At 40.6% G+C, this 27,056-nt stretch overlaps 1 protein-coding gene across 1 annotated transcript; it reads right to left on the bottom strand.

The window, feature by feature from the left end:
• Window positions 1-985: 985 nt before the first annotated feature.
• ARL13A (ADP ribosylation factor like GTPase 13A) lies at window positions 986-11,016 on the bottom strand. Its single transcript, XM_045471171.1, has 7 exons — window positions 10,888-11,016; window positions 9,090-9,195; window positions 8,800-8,872; window positions 8,348-8,418; window positions 2,700-2,949; window positions 1,718-1,823; window positions 986-1,180 (listed from the first exon to the last, which is right to left on the bottom strand). The coding sequence occupies exons 3-7, from the start codon at window positions 8,856-8,858 to the stop codon at window positions 986-988; spliced, it is 681 nt and encodes a 226-aa protein (XP_045327127.1). The 5' UTR covers window positions 8,859-8,872; window positions 9,090-9,195; window positions 10,888-11,016.
• Between the last annotated feature and the right edge of the window lie 16,040 nt (window positions 11,017-27,056).

Raw genomic sequence — 27,056 nt, 5'->3', positions numbered from 1 at the left:
AGTCAGTGCAAGTGAAGCTAAACACCAGATTTCCTGTCATTCCCAGATCACTCCTGGTTGGGAGGGTGTTGGCCCTTATGCACAAGAGGGTGTAAGACTGCTCCCCTCCAGGCACCTGCCCTCTGCCCCTGGCCCCATACTTTCTCTCAGTCTTGCTGTCTCCCCTCTCCCCTTCATATAAGGAATACTAACCACAGGATCCAGAGGAAGCTTCACAGGGATTTTCCAGTAACATCTCCTCTGTGTCCCAGGTATCCAGTGTTTTTTTTCCCCTGGGTTCTGAGGTTATAGAAATGAAAAATGGATTTCAATTTTAGACCGAGATTTAGGGGTAGTTTCTGACATCTCAAAAAACACTTCCTCTGCTCTTCTACAAGATTTCTCCCACTCAACTCTCATCCTCACCCCTCATCCCCAGAGCAGTGCCTCTCTCCTCCTCAATGGGTCTGGCCAAGTCTAGGCCCCTCCATATAGGTATAACAACCCAAGGCTCTGGGGTGGCTTGAAGAGCTAGATACTTTGGAGAGCAGAGGCGACATAATATTGACAGTTGACCATCATTGAAAATGGGGTCCCAAGGAACATTGAGAAGGAGTGGCCATTAACAACAATGGGCCTAACATACACATGAAAAGATGCTCAATGTCACTCCTCATCAGGGAAATACCTTTCAGCACAACTTGAGTGGTCATGTTAGTGGGATGAGTTGTATAAAGGTAAAGCCAGCCTATTAGGATTAGAGCTTCTCCCAAACAGGGTTTCTGTTGTTTCGTTGGGCCACACAGAGGAGAAAAGGAGCAGGAACCACTTAAGAAATTTCACAGTGTTGGAATGTTTGTGGTCATTACTCTAGCCCCATTTGGGCCAGTGGATCTTGAGACATTGCTCAGCACTGCACAGAATCCAAACACTACCCAGAAGTTCCTGCATATGTTGAATATGGACTCCTGCATCTGTTCTTATCAGTACACCTAATAGAGGCAGCTCAGTACCTGTCTGATGAGGGTCTTTCCCCAGAGCTTCTGGTGCCCTTGGAGGTTGGGATGCTTGAGGGGAGTGGCTGTTGGCGAGTACACAGCTCTTCATATTTATCCCCAATGGCAGCTAATAGCCAGTGCAGCCCTTCAATTATGGGCTGATGGTTCCCTCTTTGGAGATTTTTGGTGACTGAACAGGGTTCCTATGATAAAAAAGAGAAGAGAAGGCTGTAACCCAGGAGTCTGGGACCCCGGAGGCCTAAAGTCCTAATTATTATCAGCCAAGAACAGAGGTACACTTAAGCTCTGCTCTGTCTAGAGAGGCTCTAAGACTTCCTAGGAGAGACTTAGCACTCACTCCTGAGAAAGTAAATGAAAGACAAATTTTAAGGTCTTTTAATAAGTTGTGGTGTAATGTCCTGGATGTCTGACCTTGGGCAAGTCACTCATAATCTCTGAGCCTTAGCCTCTTTATCCATAAAATGAAGTATCCAATACTGAAACTTCTAACTGTAAAGAGCTATTTTGAAGTCCTAATGAGAAAACAGATGTGAAGGTGTTATAAGAATGTGTTATTTACTGTCAGTGTCGAGTCAAAAATCATCACTGTAGATGTTGCCTGCGGGGGAGGCTTTGCCTGAGACCTGGCATATGTGGCTGATTATGGAATGGGCCCAGGGATGCATCAACTGGGCTCAAGAGGGTAAGGGAGGGGATGAAGGGGGTGGGTAGATACTTACCACTCGGCACAGGGACTTGTTATCATTCACTAGCCTTTCTAGGAATAGATATTCAATAATATCACAGGGTAGGAGGGTATCCTTCTTGTCCTGTTTGTTTGCCATGCTAGAGCAGGGCATAGGAGAGAAGGAGGAAACAGAAGAGGAAGAGTGTAACAGAAATAGAGTCCAAGGGCAAGCAAAGAAGGGAAAGAGGAGGAGAACCAATTCTAGTACAACTACTACATATCCAGGAACTAGCTTCAAAGACATAACCAATGAGATGAGTCAGAGATTTTTCCAGCCAACTCTCAGTGGAGGAAAGAAGAGCACAAATAATTTTAATTCAAGATAATTCCCAGGCTTCATCTCTCACTTCCTCTACACTATGCCACAAAACTTTAATTAGAATTGCTAACCAGGATATGAACAGATTTGGAGTTTTTACACACTCTCCCAACCTTTGTTCATGCTTGAGTTGGGGGTGCTAATGAGGAATAAAAAAGGCAAAAATAGAGTGGGGGAGGAGTGAGGATTGATGGGCCACCGGAATTATCACCTTGGAATGAGTGCTAGTTACATAACTCTTGGGTAGTTAGCCAAAGGAGGAGTCCATTGGCATCAATTATACAAAATAAGGATTGTTTTCTGCTATCTTCTCAGGGCTAGAAACTGAAGCCAGAAAAGAAAAAAATTCAGGAAGGCAGTCTTCCAGAAGAGTTGAGGGAAGGGGGTGGAAGATCCAGATATTACTCTCCATTTCCCTTTGATGCTTGCCTTCAGAATTACCTTTCTATAGGTAGGTAACATGTTCCCCCATGGCAATATGTGATAGAAAGTGGCTCTTAAAAACAGCCCCCAGAGGACTGGCCCACTTCCCTTCACTGAGCCCAAGGGAAGAGAAGGTCAAGCTGGGTATGACAAAGGAACCACCCTTCCTCCATCTACTCTTCTGAAGGTACAAAATGGGAAGGGGAAATTGGTCACAAAAGCAGAGTCTTACAGTAGGATAGGTTTCCCTGCCACTCTTTTATCAGACAGCAGACGCGTTAAGATGATCTTCACTTCCTGCATGCGTCCCAAGTCACTGGAATCCAGGACAAAAACAAGTCCGTGTGCCTGTGCATAGTAGTTCGGCCAGGTTTCTTGGCCCTTCATGTCTCCACTCAAGTCATAGATGGAAACTTCATACTCATGCAGTAGGAGTGTAGTCAATTCAGATTTCATACAATTGTTCATCCTACTTGGAAGTACTATGCATAGGGGAAGAGAGGAGAAGCAACCACAAAGCAGGGGAATAGAGTTAGATGTGAGAATTTGTTAAGCAGTGATTTGAAGCTTGACCAGAGCCTTCCCTGAGGAATCCCACTGAGGCATCCTGCCATCCTTCTCACACTCACGGATTCATCTTCCTAAACCAGCACTTGGTCATGCTACCCTTTCCTGGCTCAGTAACCTTTGGTGAGTGCCCACTGCCCCCAGGATAGAATACACACTCCTTTGCCACCTAACCTCCCAGACCTGACTTGTGTCCACAGTGCTCCTGGTACACACCCAGTTTCTTCCTCTTTCTGCTCCTTGGCTCATGTTCTACCCGCCCCCCCCGCCCCCGCCCCGGCCATTCCACAAGAATGTCATGCTTTGTCTTGTTCTGGGCCTTCAGAAGATGCTATTCCCACTGCTTAGAACACTCTTCCATTACTCTTTATTTGGTTAATGCCTTTTAAAAAATATATCAATTTAGGGGCACCTGGGTGGCTCAGTTAATTAAGCCTCCGACATTGGCTCAGGTCATGATCTCACAGTTCATGGGTTCGAGCCTTGCATCAGGCTCTGTGCTGACAGCTCAGAGCCTGGAGCCTGCTTCATATTCTGTGTCTCCCTCTCTCTCTGCCCTTCCCCCACTCATGCTGTGTCTCTCTGTCAAAAAATAAACATTAAATAACTTTTTATAAATAAATAAATAAATAAATAAATAAATAAATAATAAAATATCAGTTTAGGGACACCTAGGTGGTTCAGTTGGTTATGCATCTGACTTGAGCTCAGGTCATCATCTGACAGTTTATGAGTTCAAGCCCCGCATTGAGCTCTCTGCTGTCAGCAGGGATCCTGCTTTGGGTCCCCTGTCTCCCTCTCTCTCTCTGCCCCTGCCCTGCTTGCACTCTGTCTCTCTCAAAATAAATAAATAAACCTAGTTTTTTTTCCTTTTATATCAATTTAGATCTTGTTTTCTCTAGAAAGTTTTCCCTAACTCACACCACCATCCTCTAGTCTAGACAGGTGTCTTTCTTCTGGGCTTAACCACTCTCACAGCACATATTCGTGTTAGAAATTTTATGATTTTGTTATGTGAGTTATAAACTACAACAGGACAGGAACCCTTTCAGTTTCATTCACTATTATACTCATGATGCTGAGCACAGAAGGTGGCATACAGCTAGCACAAATGAATATTTGTTCAATGGATTTTGATGAATGAATGAATGAATGAGTGAGTGAGTGAATGAACAAGCGGCGCTTCTCTCCCACCCATTCTTCAAGGCCCAGCTCAAGTAGCACTTTCTTTAGGAAGCTTCTCTGACCTATCCAGCTCTCACTTCTCTCTTGTTGAGCACGTGGTATATTAAACTTGTTGTTAACCTCATTCTGTGCACGTCCTATGTTCCCAACTAAAATATGAGCTCTGTCATGGCGGGGCTCTGCATTACCTTACATACAGTAGGTGTTCAACAAATGTTTATGGTGCCTGTTACTGTGGATACAAGTATGAAGTTCTCTTCCTCATATCTCCTCCAAGAAACCATCCTAACTCAGATACATTTACCATTTCAAGGCTATTGCCAGAGCATAGTATACCATAGGGCATTCCATACCTCTTACAGCTCTCATAGAAATGCAGTTCAAAATGACAATCTTTATACACATTTCAGTCTTTTGAACTGACAGTCCTGGCCTAGCTCTCTCCCCACATTAGTACTAAAGTGATTTTATAGATTCTATACACTCATACCTGGAAGTTCTCACACCAACATTGGTAGCTTATTTATATATAGTCTTAGACCTACCTGTGACATTTTTCCATGGCATTGCAAGAATGAGTCATTTAGCTGAGAAGTTAGTAAGATGCTTTCAGATCTTTGGAAATGTATGATTACACACACATTTACATGTATGTGTGTGTGTGTGTGTGTGTGTGTGTGTGTATTATTATCATTACATTTTAATGTGATCTTATAATTCCTGTTTTCATGTCAATCATCTTTTTTTTTAAAGTTTATTTATTTTTGACAGAGAGAGAGAGAGAGAGAGAGAGAGAGAACGAGTGGGGGAGGAGCAGAGAGAGGGAGACACAGAATCTGAAGCAGGCTCCAGGCTCCGAGCTGTCAGCACAGAGCCCAACGTGGGGCTCAAACTCATGGACCGCAAGATCATGACCTGAGCCAAAGTCGGATGCTCAACCAACTGAGCCACCCAAGTGCCCCTCACCTTTTTAATTATAGTTTTCAGATAACATAGTTTTCAGTTATAACTTTGGTGTGATATTTGCTATGTCTGTATTAGACTACTTAAAAATAATGAGTGAAACTAAAGGTAATTTTCAAATCTTGTTTCCTGCATCCAAGCAAGCTTTATATTATTTTTTCCCTGTCAGAGCAAATCATTTCCCCTAGATTTTTTTTCCTTTTACTTGAAAACTTACCAATTCCTTCAGTAATGCAATGTATTGTTGGTGAACCTTAGAAGCCATGAGAAGTTGTTCCCTGATAATTTACATTTCTCTTATTTTCTCTATTAATTTATAAACTCCCTGAATACAAGTACTGAGTGTAATTCATCTCTGTATCCCTAGAAGAGTATTTCATAAAGGATAGTCTTGGGACTGTCTGCTTCAGAGTTACATGGGGGTGATTGTTAAGTTCTACTTTATACCAAATGAATCAGAACCTCTGTGTTTGGGACACTGGCATTTGTATGTTTAACAAACTCCTTTAGTTAAGAAAATCCCCAGGTGATTTTTCTGCACTTGAAAGCTTGAGACCCACTGCCGTAGAAAGCGGTGAAACTCATGCCTGTTGTGTCTCAGCATCATCTGGTGCACTTGTTAAGATTTTGAATCTGTGGGTCCACCCAGACCAAAGTAACTGAACCTCCAGGCACCTGGATCAGTAGGTATGAAATCTCTCCAGGTACTTCTGAATTTTGGCTCTCAGTACTCACTATGCTCCATGATCACCTGTGGAGCTTTTAAAACCTAAGACGCTAGGCCTCATTCTTTGAAGGTTTGATGCCATAGATTTGGGCTTAAGCATCCTTTTTTTTTTTTTTTTTTTTAAGCTCCCCAGGTAACTGAATGTATAGCCGATTTGAGAGGCACTGCTCTAAATGCTCTCATCTAGGGCATCTGCTTGTGCTCATGTTGGGGGTTTCTTGCCCCACGTGACTATGCCAGACAAAAAGTTATAGTGAATGGTATCCTTGATAATAATGGCTTATGTCCCAAAATATTTTATAGCTGGAATCATCAAATGTTCACACAAGTTATGACTTGTAGAATGGAATTTCTTTCCTAGGCTGTTGTCTGTTCTTAACAATCATAAACATTTGCAGGAGCAGGTGAGGTGATCTATTGTATTTGGGTACAGAGCAACCTACTAGATTGACTCTGGTTGTCCTGCATGGACAGAGATGGCCTGAGACATTCTTCACAATGTGAAATCAGTAGCACTTTGCTTCTTGACCATTAAAAATTATTCTTTGAATGAAGTTACAACCATAAGCCTATTGGTTTATGAATCAGCCCCCAAGTTAGTCACCAGCCACAAGGCAAGTTATACAGTAACGCATTAAATAGACTACAGGCTTTTTCCTCTAGGAATTAGAATGAAAAGCAGGTACTATTCTCACAGACAAAATAGTACATGGCTAATTGCAGATGAATGCTTCCCAAAGCTGGCTGGCCATCAGAAACACCTGGGGAGTTTTTAAAAAATAGATTCCCAGGCCTCACCCAGAGTGGATGGGAATCTAGGGGTGGGGCTGAGTTGGGGCTCTGAAAATTATCCCCACTTTTATCAGTAATCTTGTGATTTATCTTGGCTCCTTGATTTTCCTGCTACTGTTTACCTTTTTTTTTTTTTCATTTTTCTGCCTATCAGAAAGTTGGGAGAGACAGGGAATCCATTTTGCTGCCTATTAGGGGAAAGGAGGGGAATGGAGAAGTTGTAAAGAGGCAATATGTTGCCTGAGGAGAATGGTGGAATGGGGGAGAACATTCATTCCACAAATACTTTTTGAGTGCCTGCCTGATGGTACTAAAAGTACAGACTAAAGATACAGAGCTGAAAAGATCCATTACTTCTCAAGGGGCTCACAGTCTAGGGGATGGATTTACTGTTGTACAGTGATGTGTCTTAAGTGCATGATAGAGGGAGGCACAGAATAGAGTGGGATCTAGGAAAGAGGTGCTGAGCATTAGGGGTAGCCCAGGTCACACTGGGGTCAAGTTTAAGCTTGTGACTCAGGGCATTTGATTAAGCAGTTAGGTATTGGAGCGAATGAAATGCTAGGTAATGAAATAGCATGTAAAGAGTGTGTGCATGTGAACTAGAATGGTATGATCACAGAAGAATGGCAAATAATTTGTTTTGGCTCTATCAGGGAGCATATGCAGAGAGCATGGGAAATGAAATTGGAGGAGAAGTCAGGGGCCAAATCGTGGAGGACCTTGTGTACTGCTAACGAATTTAAGTTTTGTTTTGATAACATTGGAGAGGAATTGAATGGTTTTGAATAAGGAAGCTCCATGATCAGGGTTTTGCATTAGGTCTTTCAGGCAACCATGTGGATTGAATACTGGGGGTGGAGGACAACTAGAGATGGCAAAATCAGCCAGCAGGCAGTTACTGTGGTTCAAGGAAATTGATGCAGACTTCAAGTAGACAAGTAGTAGAGGAGTCAAGTTAGCCCTTTCCTGTATCTTGCTGAGAGCCCAGGTTATATAAAGTTCAGCCACATCATCATGCCCCTTCTTTTATTTAATAAACATTAATGGAGGGCATCCTATGCTGGGATCCCTGATTGACTGGTTAGCAGTTAGATGGGTCTTCACAACTAGAATAGTAGCTTCCTGAAATTCTGTGTAACTTCTTCTTGAAGTGTCAGGGTATTAAACTGGAGATCTGGTATTAAAGTTGCATGTCTCTGAACTGACAACATTTCTCAAGCTCCAACCCTCTATATTAACTGTCACAAAGAGTTTCATGTTATTAAACTTCTTCATCATCCCACACTTGTCTCTCTTATCTAGACCAAATTCCACTTTAACTGAGTTCTGAAACTAGACACTGTTTCAAACATGCTATCCTTTATAATTGACTGCAGTACTTAACATAGTTTGAGCTCATTCACACTACACTATGAGAGGACCTTCAATTAGGATATCTTATAAAGGGAGAGGTGACAGACATTACATAAACAGGCTGATAATACCCAACGAGAGGAGTGTGTGTGTGGGAAGTGTTTATCTTCAAAAGAGCAAAAGAAGGAACCTGAGGGCCATGAAATACAGCTGGGAAGGAATGGTTATTTCATTGGTCTCTGGGGCCCATGGGAGACCTAAACTAGTATCTAATGCTCTTAATTCCTTACGTCTTTGGAAAGCCTCCACAAGAACGGTTTTGCCTGAGTTGTCTAATCCAATGATAATGATGGTCACATTCCTGGAAATGGAAAAGAAAAATGAGCCAAGGCCTTAAAAAGCACTGTTCGTTCTCAGGAGAAACAAAGAATTCTACTTTTCCTTGATTGACTGAGGCTCTGCCTGTCGTAGTCCCAATGCATGTACCATAAAAAGCACACCCAAGGCGGTATAAAGTGGTATGGGAACCCCTTCCCAAAACCTCTAAGGATACTTTTCTTCCCTGATTTACTTGCCTTGTAGAATTGGCCATCCTCCCCCAAACTTGTCTCCAGTCTTGCAGATGTTGCTTAATCACTTTCCTTCATAATATATATCATGAAGATTTGTCCCCTGAGGGACTGTGGAAAGATATGTTGGAAGAAATGGTGGAATAGGTCTAGAGAAATAACTGCAAAATTACCTTTGTGTCTCTTCAGCTGTCTTTAGCTGAGACCAGCAGGATGTCAATAGCTGGAACATGATTCAGCTTGGTTCTTTAATATTAAGTGAAACAAGTAAATGAAAAATAAGCCCCATTATTAGCACTGAACCTGTCAGCTTATGAGTACACAGGTGCCGATAAACAACAGAAGTCCGTAACTTCATTCTATCCAATCTTGTCTATAAATGTCATAGAGGGAGAAACTAGTTATTCTCAACTCCACTGATAGGTACCTGCAAAGTGAGGGATTTCTTATTAAAGCAACCCACCATGGGCATGATAACATCAGGTGTGGCCTATTTCTTCAGTCATAGTTCATGTCTGTTAGGAATATCTTCATTCAATCCTGGATGGGGACAGGGTATGCGCTGATGCCTTGGAAAAGAATCACATTAGATTTCAAGTAGGACCTATTGGGAGACCTAGTCTAAGTAACAACAGTACATTAGGCTTGGTTCTCTTATTGTTTCTGCTTCAAAAATGTGGGTGTTGGTGACCCAGTCTCATAGATTTCATACAATTTCTAGTGCTTTAAGAGACCTTGGAAATCAGGACACCTGGATGGCTCAGTCGGTTAAGTGACCAACTCTTGATTCGGCTCAGGACATGATCTCATAGTCGTAGGGTCAAGCCCCACATCAGGCTCTGTACTGAGGGTAGAGCCTGCTTGGGATTCCCTCTTTCCCCCTCTCATTGCCCCTCCCCTGCTCTTGCTCTCTCTCTCAAAATAAATGAATAAGCTGAAAAAAAAAGAGACTTTAGAGATTACCTAGTCTAATAGATTTCAAACATCAGTCCATGTGCCTCACTCTCAAAGATTCCAGAGAGCTGCATAAGTTCCCCAGGTGATTTCAAAGTGCATCCATATTTGGAAGTCATTGCCTAAGTAAAAAGGGCAATTTAGACAATCACTTCAAGGTTTATCCATGTTGTAGCATATATTAGTATTTTGTTCCTTTTTGTGGTTGAATAATATTCCATTGTGTGGATATACTACATTTTGTTTATCCATTCATCAGTTGATATTGCTTCTACTTTTTGGCTCATAGGAATAATGCTGCTGTAAACATTTGTGTACAAGCTTCTGTATGGGCATATGTTTTCAGCTTTCTTGGGTATATACCTAGGAGTGTAATTACTGAATCATATGATAACTTTATGTTTAACCTTTTGAGGCAGTGCCAGACTGTTTTCCAAAGTGGCTGCAGTATTTTACACTCCCACCAGCACTACGGGAGGGTTCCAATTTCTCCACATCTTCACCAACACTTGTTGTCTTTTTGTTTATAGCTATCCTAGAGGGTGTGAAGTGGTATCTAATTGTGGTTTTGATTTACATTTTCATAATCACTAATTACATTGGAGCCTGGAGCTGGGGGAAGTGCTGCTTGGGTTAGCAAATACTTCAGATGGGATTTGCTTAGCTATCTAATGAGCACAGTGAATGTCCAACTTATCAATGGATAACTCAGCAGGGTTCTGCAGAATCATTCACTATTTTGGAGAATTGCTATCCCCAAATAGAGACTCACACTTCATGGCATTACTGAGAGTACAATTTATTTCCTAGGAAAATCACTTGCCTCCCCATAAGGACCCCCTGGAGAACGGCTATGGCTTATGCCAAATGAAAGGGAAACCTTATATATGGCCTATGATTAAATCCAGCCTTACTCCTGCTTTGCTTATGAAGCTGATAAGACCTAGAGCCTGAAACACTAGAGCCTGATTGCCTGGGTTCCATGATAGCTATCTCCCTTTGAGATGAGGCCAGTAGCAGCTTCATGTCTAGTTCCTGATAATTGGCAGAGCTTCCTTGCTTGATCTCAGGCTCTGTGTATTTGTTAGTGCCACCAAGAAAGGTAAAACACAAGTTTTTCCTCAAGGACTCATTCTAAAGAAAGATAAATAAATAGGATAACTGAGGAAGAAAACAATTAGACTAAGGGTTCCCAGTCCTTTCTTTCATTTCCAGTATCTCTCCTATGTATCCTGGGATGAAATCACCTAAATTAAATGTTCAGATCTCTTATCTGTAGAATGGAGATAATGATATATTTTGCTTACCTTGAGGTGGTTAATTATTTATCTGATTACAAGTTGGTTCTTTTTGTATGAAGGACATAAGATGTGTAGAGTAATAGGAAGGTGTATTTAGCTTCATAGCTTTCTTGCCAGATTAATACAGCTCAGTTGCCTGCTTATGAGGGGTAAGGCAATGGCCTAACAATGGCTGTCAAGGTTCTGACATATCTATGGCAACCACTGCCTGGTTCATAGCAACCAAACCCACATCTTCCTATCTTGTATGATTACAGCTTATTACTAAATTAACTTTTGGTCATCATGGGTTTTTTTTTTTTTTTTAGTTTACAAAGTATTTATATATAGTATACAAAGTATATATTTATTTATATAGAACTTAGTATGTGCCAGCACTCATTTAAGCACATTATACATATTAACTCATTTAATCCTCATTACACCATTGACAAAAAGTAGGGGCTATTGTTCTTACTTTTTGGAGATGAGGTTCACAAAGAATTTATTTTCCCAAGGTTACCCAGATAGTAAGTGTTAAAGCCAGAATTCACACCCAGATGTTCTGGCTTCAGGGTCTGTATCTTAGGTTAAAGGTCTCCACAGGCTGTGTGAGTGAGATGATCTCAGGTACCAGAGAAACCGCCTCTGCTCTGGGCCTATCTCTTCTGGTCAAACTATATCTTATTCATTTTTTTAGTGAAGTTTTTAAAAATAAACTTCAGGAGAGGGAATTAAGATGGTGGAAAAGTAGGGGGACCGGGATTTTCCTCCTCCCCCAAACACAGCTGTATTGAGGTCAGATCACTTGAAACACTCAGTAAATTGATCTGATGAGTGGCAGAAGGAGCTCCACAGGTGGGGGGAGGCAGCTTGTCAGGATTGAGGTGCGTGTATGTGAATTGGGAGAGATAAAACGGCATAGGAATGGAGGAAAGGGAACACTTTCTGTGGAGAGACAAAAGGGAGAGAAAGAGGGGTTGTGAAAGGGCGGCATTGAGTTAGCACAAGAGGAAAACCTCTCTGGACCATGGACTGGGAAGCAAGAAATATAGAGAGTGCCAGTTTCTTTTTTGCAAACAGCCTTAGGAGCTGAAACTCAGAGGTTTGGAAGTACGTGACTTTCTCCTGAGCAAAGCTGGGAGCCTTGGCTCATGCTTCTGGGGAGTAGGGAGCTAGCCTGGAGTGCATAGCATGATGTGTAGCGATCTCAGGGGTGCACAGGGAGAGAACAGCCTCCTTCCTGAAGTATGCTTAGGAAAGTGTTAATTGCCTCCCCAAGGACAAAAGATCCTGCAGGTGCCAGCCAAAGGCTTTTTATCAGCAGGAAACAGTGGCTCTACTCTGGAAAAGGGGAAAGGAGCCCCACTGAGCTGGGTCCTTTAAGACTTTGGGTTTTGAATCCCAGCTGAGTGCCTAGAAGGCACTGTGGAGTGGGGTAAACTGACCGCTCTTGCTGCTCTGTGAGGCCTGCCTGAACAGTGTGGTTTGAGACGCTGTACTCTCCTCCAGTCCAGGGAGGAGAGATTGGGGTGTCGCTATTTTTCTCAGCAACAACAACATAGTGGGACTTCAGAGAGCAGCACAGTGGCCCCAAGTGGAGGCTGGACCCACTTACACCAAACTCCTCCCCTCCATGCCTGGCAACAGCTTATCTACTAGAGCAAGACTGACCCAACACAGCCTGCCTTTCCTCCAGATCAGCACAGCCATGGGTCCCAGGTACCAACAGACAACTGTTTTTTTGTCTTTTTTTCTTTTCTTTTCTTTTCTCTTCTTTTCTTTTCTTTTCTTTTCTTTTCTTTTCTTTTCTTTCCTTATTCTTTCTACCCTCTTCTTTTTTTACATTTGAAATCAGGCTCATAGTTTCTGATTTGGTTTTGGTCAATTCTTATTATATATATAAATTTTGTTTGTTTGATCAGGCATTTTTATTCTATTCTTTTCCAACCTCTCTCTTTCTTCATATTCTTTATTTTCCACTACCTTTCTGTGGATTTAGCTGTATAGTTTTTTTTTTTAATTCTGTTTGGTCTTCTTTTCTCCCCTTTCAGTTTTCTCTTATTATGGGATCAGGCTTCCCCCTACGCTTTTCCTTTTTTCCCCAGGGTTACTTCAATAAACAAATCAAAGCACACCTGGTGGAGGGTCTAAAAAATCCACCACTATAATCAAGGAGAAGCTCTGCACAGGACTGACCAGTAGGATAACATAGCCAAATTACAACAACAGAGTGTGCACAACATACACCAAAAACACTTCCTGAAGTTCCAGGCCCTGGATAGTGTATGACCCCTTTTAAATATAGTAGTATTCTTAGATGCAGGATACATAACAAGATTTTAAAACACACAAAAGACAGAAATTGAGCCAAAATGACAAAATGGAGGAATTCTCCCCAAAAGAAAGTTCAAAGAAGAAATCACAGCCAGAGAATTGCTCAAAACAGATATAAACAACATATCTGAACAAGAATTTAGAATAACAGTCATAAGACTAATAGCTAGGCTTGAAAAAGCCAAGACACCAAAGAAACACTTGCTGCAGAGATTAAAGACCTAAGAACTAGTCATAATGAATTAAAAAAATGCTATAACTGAGATACAAAATAAACTAAATATAGTGACAGTGAGGATGGAAGAAGGAGAGAAGAGAATAGGTGAAATAGAAGATAAAATTATGGAAAATAATGAAGCTGAAAAAAAGAGGGAAATTACTAGATCATGAGGGGAGAATTAGAGAACTAAGTGATTCCATGAAATGAAACAATATCTGTATCATAGGAGTCCCAGAAGAAGAAGAGGGAGAGAAAGGGGCAGAAGGTATATTTGACCAAATTATAGCTGAGAACTTCCCTAATCTGGGAAAAGAAACAGGCATCCAAGTCCAAGAGAGACAGAGAACTCCATTCAAAATCAATAAAAACAGGTCAACACCACAACATATCATAGTGAAACTGGCAAAATACAAAGATAAAGAGATAATTCTGAAAGCAGCTAGGGACAAATGGGCCTTAGCCTACAAGGGCAGACACATAAGGGTAGTAGCAGACCTGTCCACTGAAAGTTGGAAGGCCAGAAGGGGGTGGCAGGAAATATTCCATGTGCTGAACAGGACAAATATGCAGCCAAGAATCCTTTACCCAGCAAGGCTGTCATTCAGAATAGAAGGAGAGATAAAGGCTTCCCCAGACAAACAAAAGCTAAGGGAGTTCGTGATCACTAAACCAGCCCTGAAAGAGATCCTAAGGAGAGCTCTGTGAGTGGAAAGCTGCAAAGACTACAAAGGATGAGAGAATATCATTACAAGCATGAAATCTATAGATAACACAATGGCACTAAATTCTTATCTTTCAATAATCACTCTGAATGTAAATGGACTAAATGCCCCAATCAAAACACATAGGGTATCAGAATGGATAAAAAAACATTATCCATCTATATGCTGCCTACAAGAGACTCATTTTAGACCGGAAGACACCTGTAGATTGAAAGTGAGGAGATAGACAACCATCTTTGATGCTACTGGACATCAAAAGAAAACCAGAGTAGTCATACTTATATCAGACAAACTAGATTTGAAACCAAAGACTGTAACAAGAGATGAAGAAGGGCATTATATCATAATTAAGGGGTCTCTCCATCAAGAAGAGCTAATAATTATAAATATTTATGCCCCCAACATGAAAGAACCCAAATATATAAATCAGTTGCAAACATAAGCAAGCTTTGGGATAATAATACCATAATTGTAGGAGACTTTAATACTCCACTTACAACAATGGACAGATAATCTGGGCAGAAAATCAATAAGGAAATAACAGTTCTGAATGACACATTGGACCAAATGGAACTAACAGATACATTCAGAACATTTCCTCCTAAAGCAGCAGAATACACATTCTTCTCAAGTGTACATGGAACATTCTCCAAAATAGATAACATGTTGGGTCACAAAACAGCCCTCAACAGGTATAAAAAGATTGAGATCACACCATGTATATTTTCAGATCACAATGCTATGAAACTTGAAATCAACCACAAGAAAAAATTTTGAAAGTCCCTAAATACATGGAGGTTAAAGTACATCCTACTAAGGAATGAATGAGTTAAGCATGAAATTAAAGAAGAAGAAATAAAAAATACATGGAAGCAAATGAAAATGAATGCAGCAAAGGCAGTTCTAAGGGGAAAATACACTGCAATTCATCAGGCCCATCTCAAGAAGCAAGAAAGGTCCCAAATACACAACCCAACCTTACACCTAAAGGAGCTAGAAAAGGAGCAGCAAATAAAGCCCAAAGCCAGCAGAAGAAGGGAAATAATACAGAGCAGAAATAAATGATATAGAATCCAGAAAAACAATAGAACATATCAATAAAATCAAGAGCTGTTTTTTTTTTTGAAGTATGAACAAAATTGATAAATCCCTACTTAGACTTCTCAAAAAGAAAAGAGAGAGGGAGGTGCCTGGGTGGCTCAATTGGTTAAGTGGCCAACTCTTGACGTCAGCCCAGGTCATGATCTTGTGGTTCCTGAATTTGAGCCCCACATTGGTCTCTGTGCCGACAGTGTGGAGCCTGCTTCGGATTATCTCTCCCTTTCTTTCTGCCTCTCCCCCACTTGCTGTCTAGCTCTCTCTCAAAATAAATAAAAATAAACCTAAAAAAATTCCTTCTTAAAAAAAAAGAAAGAAAAGAGAGAGGACCCACATAGATAAAAGCATGAATGAAAGAGGAGAGATCAAAACCAACACCACAGAAATAAAAACAATTATAATCTCTTATAATAATGAAAAATTATATGCCAACAAACTGGGCAATCTGGAAGAAGTGGAAAAATTTCTAGACACTCACACAGTACCAAAACTCAAATGGGAAGAAACAGAAAATTTGAACAGACACATAACCAGCAAAGAAATTGAATCAGTTATCAAAATTCTCCCCAAAAATAAGAGTCCTGGGCCAGATGGCTTCCCAGGGGAATTCTACCAAGCATTTACAACAGAGTTAATACCTATTCTTCTCAAACTGTTCCAAAAAATAGAAATGGAAGGAAAGCTTCAAAACTCACTTTATGAAGCCATCATTACCTTGATTTCCAAACCAAAGACCCCACTAAAAAGGAGAATTGTAGGCTAATATCCCTGATGAACATGGATGCAAAAATTCTCAAAAAGATACTATCAAATAAAATTCAACAGTACATTAAAAGAATATTCACCATGATCAAGTGAGATTCATTCCTGGACTGCAGGACTGGTTCAATATTCACAAATCAATCAATGTGGTACATCACATTAACAGAAGAAAGGATAAGAACCATATGATCCTGTCAATAGATGCAGAAAAAGCACTTGATAAAATACAGCATCCTTTCTTTATAAAAACCCTCAAGAAAGCTAGGATAGAATGAACATACCTTAACAATATAAAAGCAATAAATGAAATGCCCACAGCTAATATCATCCTCAATGCAGAAAAACTGAGAGCTTTCCCCCTGAGGTCAGGAACACGACAGAGATGTCCACTCTCATCACTGTTGTTCAACATAGTGTTAGAATCCTATCCTCAGGAATCAGACAACAAAATGAAATAAAAGGCATCTAAATTGGGAAAGAAGAAGTCAAAATTTCACTCTTTGCAGATGACATGATACTCTACATGGAAAACCTGAAAGACTCCACCAAAAACTTCTATAGCTGATACATGACTTTAGCAAAGTTGCAGGATATGAAATCAATGTACAGAAGTTGGTTGCATTTCTTTACACCAGTGATGAAGCAACAGAAAGAGATATCAAGGAATATATCCCATTTATATTTGCACCAAACCCCATAAAATACCTAGGAATAAACCTAACCAAAGAGGTAAAAATCTGTACACTGATAACTACAGAATTCTTATGAAAGAAATTGAAGAAGACACAAAGAAATCTCAAGGATTGGAAGAACAAATGTTACAATGTAGATACTACCCAAAGCAATCTACACATTGAATGCAATCCCTATCAAAATAACACCAGCATTGTTCACAGAGATAGAACAGTCCTAAAATTTGTATGGAACCAAAAAGACCTTGAATAGCCAAAGTAAGTAATGTTGAAAAAGAAAACCAAAACTGGAGGCATCACAATCCTGGCCTTTAACCCATATTACAAAGCTGTAATCAAAGAGTATGGTATTGGCACAAAAGCAGACACATAGATCAATGGAAGAGAATAGAGAACCCAGAAATGGACCCACAAATATATGGCTAACTAATCTTCAACAAAGCAGGAAAGAGTATCCAATGGAAAAAAGACAGTCTCTTTGGCAAATGGTGCTGGGAGAACTGGACAGCAACATGCTGAATAATGAAACTGGACCACTTTCTTACACCATACCAAAAAATAAATTCAAAATGGATGAAAGGCCTAAATGTGAGACAGAAAAACATCAAAATCCTATAAGAGGAAATAGGCAGAAACCTCTTTGACCTCTGCTAAAGCAATTTCTCACTTGACATGTTTCTAGTGGCAAGGGAAATAAAAGCAAAATGAACTATTGAGATCCCATCAAGATAAAAAGCTTCTGCACAGCAAAGGAAACAATCAACAAAACCAAAAGGCAACCTAGGAGTGGGAGAAGATATTTGCAAATGACATATCGGATAAAGGGTTAGTATCCAAAATCTGTAAAGAACTTGCCAAACTCAACACTCAAAAAACAAATAATCCAGTGAAGAAATCGGCAGAAGACATGAATAGACACTAATCTAAAGAAGACATCCGGATGGCCAACAGGCACATGAAAAGATGCTCAACGTCGCTCCTCATCAGGGAAATACAAATCAAAACCACAATGAGATACCACCTCATACTTGTCAGAATGGCTAACATTAACAACTCAAGCAACAACAGATGTTGGTGAGGATGTGGAGAAAGGAGAACACTTTTTCACTGCTGGTGGGAATGCAGACTGGTGCAGCCACTCTGGAAAATGGTATGGAGGTTCCTAAAAAAATTAAAAATAGCACTACCTTATAGCCCAGCATTTCCACTACTAAGAATTTATCCAAAGGATACAAAAATGCTGATATGAAGGGGCACACGCACCCCTATGTTTATAGCAGCATTATCAACAATAGCCAAATTATGGAAAGTGCCCAAATGTCCATCGATGGATGAATGGATAAAGAAGTGGTGTATATATATAATGGAATCCTACTTGGTAACAAGAAAAGAATTAAATCTTGCCATTTTCAACAAAGTGGATGGAACTGGAGGGTATTATGCTAAGCAAAATAAGTCAGAGAATGACAGATATCATATAGTTTCACTCATATGTGGAATTTGAGAAACTCAGTAGATGATCATGGGGGAAGGGATGGAAAAATAAGATAAAAATGGAGAGGGATGCAAACCATAAGAGACTTTTAAATACAGAGAACAAACTGAGGGTTGCTGGAGGTGGGGTAAGTTGGGGGGTTGGGTTAAATGGGTGATGGGCATTAAGGAAGGCACTTTTTGGGATGAGCACTGGGTGTCATTTGTAAGAGATGAATCTCTGGGTTCTACTCCAGAAGCCAAGATAACACTGTATGTTAACTAGAAAATAAAGTTTAAAAATAATAAAATAAATACAGTCCTAAAAAACATAAAATAAAAAATAAGCTTCATTTTTAGGATGATTTTAGATAAACAGAAAAATCGCAAAGTTACTACACCTGTTTCCCATATACCCTGCACCCAGTTTCCCCTATTTTTAGCATCTTACCTTAGTATGGTGCATTTTTTGCAGTTAATGAACCAGTATTCTTTATTGTTCTTTTTCTGTTTCAAGATCTCATCTAGAATACCACAGTACATTTAGTTGTCAATTCTCCTTAAGCTCCTCTTGGCTGTGACAGTTGCTCATATTTTGCTTTTGATGACCTAGACAAGATCTAGGGCAGGTTATTTTGTAGAATGTTCTTCATTTGGTGTTTGATATTTTTCTCATGAGTAGATGGAGTTATGTGTTCTTGACAGGAAAACCACACAGTCAAAGGCCTTTCTTATCATAGTATCATGACTACATGCTATCAACATGACTTATTAATGATGATGTTGACTTTGAGGTGGTGGTTGTCAGGTCTCTCCACTGTAAAGTTACTCTATTCTCCCCTTTCCGTACATGACTCTTTGGAAGAAAGTCACTATGTGTAGGCCACACTTAAGGAATGAGGAGTTATGCTCCACCTCCTTGAAAGTGGAGTATCTACATAAATTACATAAATTATTTGGGATTCTTCTGTATAGGAGGTTTGTCTATTTTCACCCATTTATTAAATCATTTATTAATACAATATGGACTCATGGGTATTCATTTTACACTTTGAGTTATGATCCAATACTACTTTATTTTCTTGCTCATATTGTTCCAACTTTGGCACTGGGATTTCTTTCAATAGATTCCTCTATCCCTTTGAAATATCTCCATCATTGTTTTTTGTTTGTTTGTTTGTTTTGAGAACTTTCTTACTTTCTGGCACTATAAGATGCTTCTGGCTCATCTTCTGTATACCCTGCCCTCATTATAGAATTAGCCATTTCTTCAAAGAGCCCTGGATATTTCATTAGAGAATGGTCTTAGAAACTAAGATCTAGGTAGTAGATGTGCTCATTGCTATTTAAGTGCCATTGCTTCTAGGCCCTCTCAGATGACAGAGCAAGGAAATATATGTGTGTATACTAACTTGTGTATATATCTATAAATATTTATGTGACAATGTTTATGTATATTGAACTAAACATGAGATCATACTGATGTCTTCAACTCTAACCCATCACCAGGTGGATCATTCCAGCCTTCTTCCTTTGCTCATCTGTAACCTCCCACTCCAACAAGGAGAAACCCAGCTTCCACCATCTATGGTCTATTTACTTGATTTTTCAAATCCCATATAAATATATAGCAGTATTAAAATTAGAATTGTTAGAACTTGATTAGCTAGAATGTAGTGTTGTGTGCACTTTCCTTTTGCCTTTGCTGTTACGGGTTCCACTTATTTCAAAAGTTACTTGGGTCAGTACTTATCCTACTTTAGTGAAGTTGTTTCATATGTTTGTAATACACATACCATGATAAGTTAATTTTAGTGTCAACTTGAGTGAGCCACGGGGTGCCCAGATATTTGGTCAGACATTATTTTCAGTGTTTCTGTGAGAGTGTTTTTGGATGAGATTAACATTTAACTGAGTAAGGTAAATTGTGCTCCCTAATATGTAGGCCTCATCCAATCAATTGAAGGCCTGTATAGAACAAAAACGCTGGGGACTCTTATAGGAAGATGGTGGCATAGGAGGACGCTGGGCTCACCGCGTCCTGCTGATCACTTAGATTCCACCTACACCTGCCTAAATAACCCAGAAAACTGCCAGAAGACTAGCAGAGCAGATTCTCTGGAGCCAAGCACAGACGAGAGGCACATGGAAGAGGGTAGGAAGGGCGGAGAGGCGGTGCATGCTCCACGGACTGGTGGGAGGGAGCCAGGGCAGAGGGGCAGCCTGCCGGCCAAGCAGAGGCCCCAAGTCTGGCTTGCAAAAGCAGAGGGACTGGACAGAGTATGTTCTGACAGCAAGTGGGACTTAACATCTGGAACGTTATAAGTTAACAGCTCTGCTCAGAGACCGGGAGGGCTGGAGGACAACGGGAGGGAGAGTTGTTGAGCCCCGGATGACAGAGCTCAGCTTGGCAGGGAACAAAGGCACTCGCCAGCGCCATCTCCCCCGCCCATCCCCTAGCCAAAATCCCAAAGAGAACCAGTTCCTGCCAGGGAACTTGCTTACACCACGCAAACACACAATGCTGTGCTCCTGCGGATCCATTCCCCCCCCCCCCCCCGCCGTGGCCGGTCTGACTCCCTCCCAGTACCGCAGGGCCCCTCCCAAAGCAGATCACTGAAGGAAAAGCGAGCTGAGCCTGCCCCTCCCGCCACTGTGCACCTTGCCTACCCACCCCAGCTAATATGCCAGATCCCCAGCACCACAAGCCTGGCAGTGTGCAAGTAGCCCAGACGGGCCATGCCACCCCACAGTGAATCCCACCCCTAGGAGAGGGGAAGAGAAGGTACACACCAGTCTGACTGTGGCCTCAGCGGTGGGCTGGGGGCAGACATCAGGTCTGACTGCGGCCCCACCCACCAACGCAAGTTATTCAAGACAGCACAGGGAAAGTGCCCTGCAGTTCCGCACCACTCCAGGGACTATCCAAAATGATGAAATGGAAGAATTCCCCTCAAAAGAATCTCCAGGAAATAGCAACAGCTAACGAACTGATCAAAAACGATTTAAACAATATAACAGAAAGTGAATTTAGAATAATAGTCATAAAATTAATTGCTGGGCTTGAAAACAGTATAAAGGACAGCAGAGAATCTATTGCTACAGAGATCAAGGGACTAAGGAACAGCCAGGAGGAGCTAAAAAATGCTATTAATGAACTGCAAAATAAAATGGAGACAACCATGGCTCAGATTGAAGAGGCAGAGGAGAGAATAGGTGAAAAAGAAGATAAATTATGGAAAAAGAAGAAGCTGAGAAAAAGAGAGATAAAAAAATCCAGGAGTATGAGGGGAAAATTAGAGAACTAAGTGATGCACTAAAGAGAAATAATCTACGCATAATTGGTATTCCAGAGGAGGAACAGAGAGGGAAAGGTGCTGAAGGGGTACTTGAAGAAATCATAGCTGAGAACTTCCCTGATCTGGGGAAGGAAAAAGGCATTGAAATCCAAGAGGCACAGAGAACTCCCTTCAGACGTAACCTGAATCGATCTTCTGCACGACATATCATAGTGAAACTGGCAAAATACAAGGGTAAAGAGAAAATTCTGAAAGCAGCTAGAGATGAACGTGTTCTAACATATAAAGGGAGACCTATAAGACTCGTGACGGATCTCTCTACTGAAACTTGGCAGGCCAGAAAGGAATGGCAGGAAATCTTCAATGTGCTGAACAGAAAAAATATGCAGCCGAGAATCCTTTATCCAGCAAGTCTGTCATTTAGAATAGAAGGAGAGATAAAGGTCTTCCCAAATAAACAAAAACTGAAGGAATTCATCACCACTAAACCAGCCATACAAGAGATCCTAAGGGGGATCCTGTGAGACAAAGTATCAGAGACAAAGTATCATCACTACAAGCATGAAAACTACAGACATCACAATGACTCTAAACCCACACCTTTTTATAAAAACACTGAACATAAATGGACTAAATGCGCCAACCAAAAGACATAGGGTATCAGAATGGATAAAAAAACAAGACCCATCTGTTTGCTCTCTACAAGAGACTCATTTTAGACCTGAGGACACCTTCACATCGAAAGTGAGGGGATGGTTAACTCTTTATCATGCCACTGTAAGTCAAAAGAAAGCTGGAGTAGCCATACTTATATCAGACAAACTAGACTTTAAATTAAAGGCTGTAACAAGAGACGAAGAAGGGCATTATATAATAATTACAGGGTCTATCCATCAGGAAGAGCTAACAATTATAAATGTCTATGTGCCAAATACGGTAGCCCCCAAATATATAAAACAATTTAATCACAAACATAATCAACTTTATTGATAAGAATGTGGTCATTGCAGGGGACTTTAATACCCCACTTACAGCAACAGATAGATCATCTAGACACACGGTCAATAAAGAAACAAGGGCTCTGAATGACACATTGGATCAGATGGACTTGACAGATATATTTAGAACTCTGCATCCCAAAGCAACAGAATATACTTTCTTCTCGAGTACACATGGAACATTCTCCAAGATAGATCACCTACTGGGTCACAAAACAGCCCTTCATAAGTATACAAGAATTGAGATCCTACCATGCATACTTTCAGACCACAATGCTATGAAGCTTGAAATCAACCACAGGAAAAAGTCTGGAAAACCTCTAAAAGCGTGGAGGTTAAAGAACACCCTACTGAAGAATGAATGGGTCAACCAGGCAATTAGAGAAGAAATTTAAAAATATATGGAAACAAACGAAAATGAAAATACAACAATCCAAACGCCTTGGGATGCAGCAAAGGCAGTCCTGAGAGGAAAATACATTGCAATCCAGGCTTATCTCAAGAAACAAGAAAAATCCCAAATACAAAATCTAACAGCACACCTAAAGGAAATAGAAGCAGAACAGCAAAAACAGCCTAAACCCAGCAGAAGAAGAGAAATAATAAAGATCAGAGCAGAAATAAACAATATAGAATCTAAAAAAACTGTAGAGCAGATCAACGAAACCAAGAGTTGGTTTTTTGAAAAAATAAACAAAATTGACAAACCTCTAGCCAGGCTTCTCAAAAAGAAAAGGAAGATGACCCAAATAGGTAAAATCATGAATGAAAATGGAATTATTACAACCAATCCCTCAGAAAGACAACCAATTATCAGGGAATACTATGAAAAATTACATGCCAACAAACTGGACAACCTGGAAGAAATGGACAAATTCCTAAACACACACACACTTCCAAAACTCAATCAGGAGGAAATAGAAAGCTAGAACAGACCCATAATCAGTGAAGAAATTGAATCAGTTATCAAAAATCTCCCAACAAATAAGAGTCCAGGACCAGATGGCTTCCCAGGGGATTTCTACCAGATGTTTAAAGCAGAGATAATACCTATCCTTCTCAAGCTATTCCAAAAAATAGAAATGGAAGGAAAACTTCCAGACTCATTCTATCAAGCCAGCATTACTTTGATTCCTAAACCAGACAGAAACCCATTAAAAAAAGAGAACTACAGGCCAATATCCCTGATGAATATGGATGCAAAAATTCTCAATAAGATACTAGCAAATCGAATTCAACAGCATATAAAAAGAATGATTCACCATGATCAAGTGGGATTCCTTCCTGGGATGCAGGGCTGGTTCAACATTCGCAAATCAATCAACGTGATACATCACATTAATAAAAGAAAAGAGAAGAACCATAGGATCCTGTCAATCGATGCAGAAAAGGCCTTTGACAAAATCCAGCACCCTTTCTTAATAAAAACCCTTGAGAAAGTCGGGATAGAAGGAACATACTTAAAGATCATAAAAGCCATTTATGAAAAGCCCACAGCTATCATCATCCTCAATGGGGAAAAACTGATAGCTTTTTCCCTAAGATCAGGAACAGGACAGGGATGTCCACTCTCACCGCTGTTGTTTAACATAGTGTTGGAAGTGCTAGCATCAGCAATCGGACAACAAAAGGAAATCAAAGGCATTGCAATTTGCAAATATGGAGTCAAGCTTTCACTTTTTGCAGATGACATGATATTATACATGGAAAATCCGATAGACTCCACCAAAAGTCTGCTAGAACTGATACATGAATTCAGCAAAGTTGCAGGATACAAAATCAATGTACAGAAATCAGTTGCATTCTTACTAATAATGAAGCAACAGAAAGACAAATAAAGAAACTGATCCCATTCACAATTGCACCAAGAAGCATAAAATACCTAGGAATAAATCTAATCAAAGATGTAAAGGATCTGTATGCTGAAAACTATAGAAAGCTTATGAAGGAAATTGAAGAAGATATAAAGAAATCGAAAAACATTCTGTGCTCATGGGTTGGAAGAATAAATATTGTCAAAATGTCAATACTACCCAAAGCTATCTACACATTCAATGCAATCCCAGTCAAAATTGCACCAGCATTCTTCTCGAAGCTAGAACAAGCAATTCTAAAATTCATATGGAACCACAAAAGGCCCCGAATAGCCAAAGTAATTTGAAGAAGACCAAAGCAGGAGGCATCACAATCCCAGACTTTAGCCTCTACTTCAAAGCTGTCATCATCAAGACAGCATGGTATTCGCACAAAAACAGACACATAGACCAATGGAATAGAATAGAAACCCCAGAACTAGACCCACAAAAGTATGGCCAGCTAATCTTTGACAAAGCAGGAAAGAATATCCAATGGAAAAAGACAGTCTCTTTAACAAATGGTGCTGGGAGAACAGGACAGCAACATGCAGAAGGTTGAAACTAGACCACTTTCTCACACCATTCACAAAAATAAACTCAAAATGGATAAAGGTCCTGAATGTGAGACAAGAAACCATCAAAACCCTAGAGGATAAAGCAGCAAAAGACCTCTCTGACCTCAGCTGTAGCAAATTCTTACTTGACACATCCCCAAAGGCAAAGGGAATTAAAAGCAAAAATGAACTATTGGGACCTCATGAAGATAAAAAGCTTCTGCACAGCAAAGGAAATAACCAACAAAACTAAAAGGCAACCAACGGAATGGTAAAAGATATTTGCAAATGACATATCAGACAAAGGGCTAGTATCCAAAATCTATGAAGAGCTCACCAAACTCCTCACCTGGAAAACAAATAACCCAGTGAAGAAATGGGCAGAAAACATGAGTAGACACTTCTCTAAAGAAGATATCTGAATGGCCAACAGGCACACGAAAGGATGCTCAACGTCGCTCCTCATCAGGGAAATACAAATCAAAAGCACACTCAGATATTACCTCACGCCAGTCAGAGTGGCCAAAATTAACAAATCAGGAGACTATAGATGCTGGAGAGGATGTGGAGAAACGGGAACCCTCTTGCACTGTTGGTGGGAATGCAAACTGGTACAGCCACTCCGGAAAACCGTGTGAAGTTTCCTCAAAAAGTTAAAAATAGAACTACCCTATGACCCAGCAATAGCACTGCTAGGAATTTATCCAACGGATACAGGAGTACTGATGCATAGGGGCACTTGTAACCCAATGTTTATAGCATCCTCTTAACAATAGCCAAATTATGGAAAGAGCCTAAATGCCCATCAACTGATGAATGGATAAAGAAATTGTGGTTTATATACACAATGGAGTACTACGTGGCGATGAGAAAGAATGAAATATGGCCCTTTGTAGCAACGTGGATGGAACTGGAGAGTGTGATGCGAAGTGAAATAAGCCATACAGAGAAAGACAGATACCATATGTTTTCACTCTTATGTGGATCCTGAGAACCTTAACAGAAACCCATGGGGGAGGGGAAGGAAAAAAAAAAAAGGTTAGAGTGGGAGAGAGCCAAAGCATGAGAGACTCTTAAAAACTGAGAACAAACTGAGAGTTGATGAGGGGTGGGAGGGAGGGGAGGGTGGGTGATGGGTATTGAAGAGGGCATCTTTTGTTATGAGCACTGGGTGTTGTATGGAAACCAATTTGACAATAAATTTCATATACTGAAAAAAAAAAAAGAACAAAAAGTCTGACCCTCCCCGAAGTAAGAGATTCTTTCTACTTGACAGCATTGAGATTTTTTTAGTGATTGCCATGAATACCCTAAATTTATGGCAATCTATTTTATTTATTTATTTATTTATTTATTTATTTATTTTTTTTTTAAATTTTTTTTTTCAACGTTTATTTATTTTTGGGACAGAGAGAGACAGAGTATGAACGGGGGAGGAGCAGAGAGAGAGGGAGACACAGAATCGGAAACAGGCTCCAGGCTCCGAGCCATCAGCCCAGAGCCTGACGCAGGGCTCGAACTCACGGACCGCAAGATCGTGACCTGGCTGAAGTCGGACGCTTAACCGACTGCGCCACCCAGGCGCCCCAATTTTATTTATTTTTAAAGCCTTGCCTGTAATAGATACAAATTTTCTTTTTTAAAAGAATTTATAATGTTTATTATTTAAAAAAAATTTTAATGTTTACTTATTTTTGAGAAAGAGCATAAGTGGGGGAGGGGCAGAGAGAGACGGAGACCCAGAATCTGAAGCAGGCTCCAGGCTCTGAGCTGTCAGCACAGAGCCTGACTCAGGGCTCCAACTCAGAACTGCGAGATCATGACCTGAGCCGAAGTCAGTTGCTTTATCGACTGAGCCACCCAGGTACCCCTAATGTTTATTTATTTTTGAGGGAGAGAGAGAGAGAGAACACAAGCGGGGTAGAGGCAGAGAGAGAGGGAGACGCAGAATCTGAAGCAGGCTCCAGGCTCTGAGCTGTCAGTAGAGAGCCCTACAAGGCCTGAACCCATGAACTGTGAGATCATGACCTGAGCCGAAGTCATGACCTGAGCTGAAGTCGGACTCTTAATCAGCTGAGCCACCCAGGCGCCCCGTGACAATCTAGTTTAAATTGATAACCAACTTAGCTTCAATAGCATGCAAAAATTCTGCTTCTTTATAACTCAACCCTAACTTTGTTGTCAG

Source organism: Leopardus geoffroyi, chromosome X, assembly GCF_018350155.1.
Source record: "Leopardus geoffroyi isolate Oge1 chromosome X, O.geoffroyi_Oge1_pat1.0, whole genome shotgun sequence".
NCBI classification, from domain to species: Eukaryota; Metazoa; Chordata; class Mammalia; order Carnivora; family Felidae; genus Leopardus; species Leopardus geoffroyi.
Note: the sequence above shows the minus strand (reverse complement) of the source record. Positions and strands in the feature narration are given on the sequence as shown.

What these genes read in the sequence shown, in the direction of transcription:
- ARL13A (XM_045471171.1), bottom strand. Translation starts at nt 8,858, where the DNA reads ATGTTCCAGCTATTGACATCCTGCTGGTCTCAGCTAAAGACAGCTGAA. An exon ending in GCAGGGAAACCTATCCTACT is followed by an intron (nt 1,824 to 2,699) that starts GTAAGACTCTGC and finishes GCCCTGCTCTAG; the next exon opens with CATGGCAAACAAACAGGACA. An exon ending in ACAAGTCCCTGTGCCGAGTG is followed by an intron (nt 1,181 to 1,717) that starts GTAAGTATCTAC and finishes TTTTTATCATAG; the next exon opens with GAACCCTGTTCAGTCACCAA.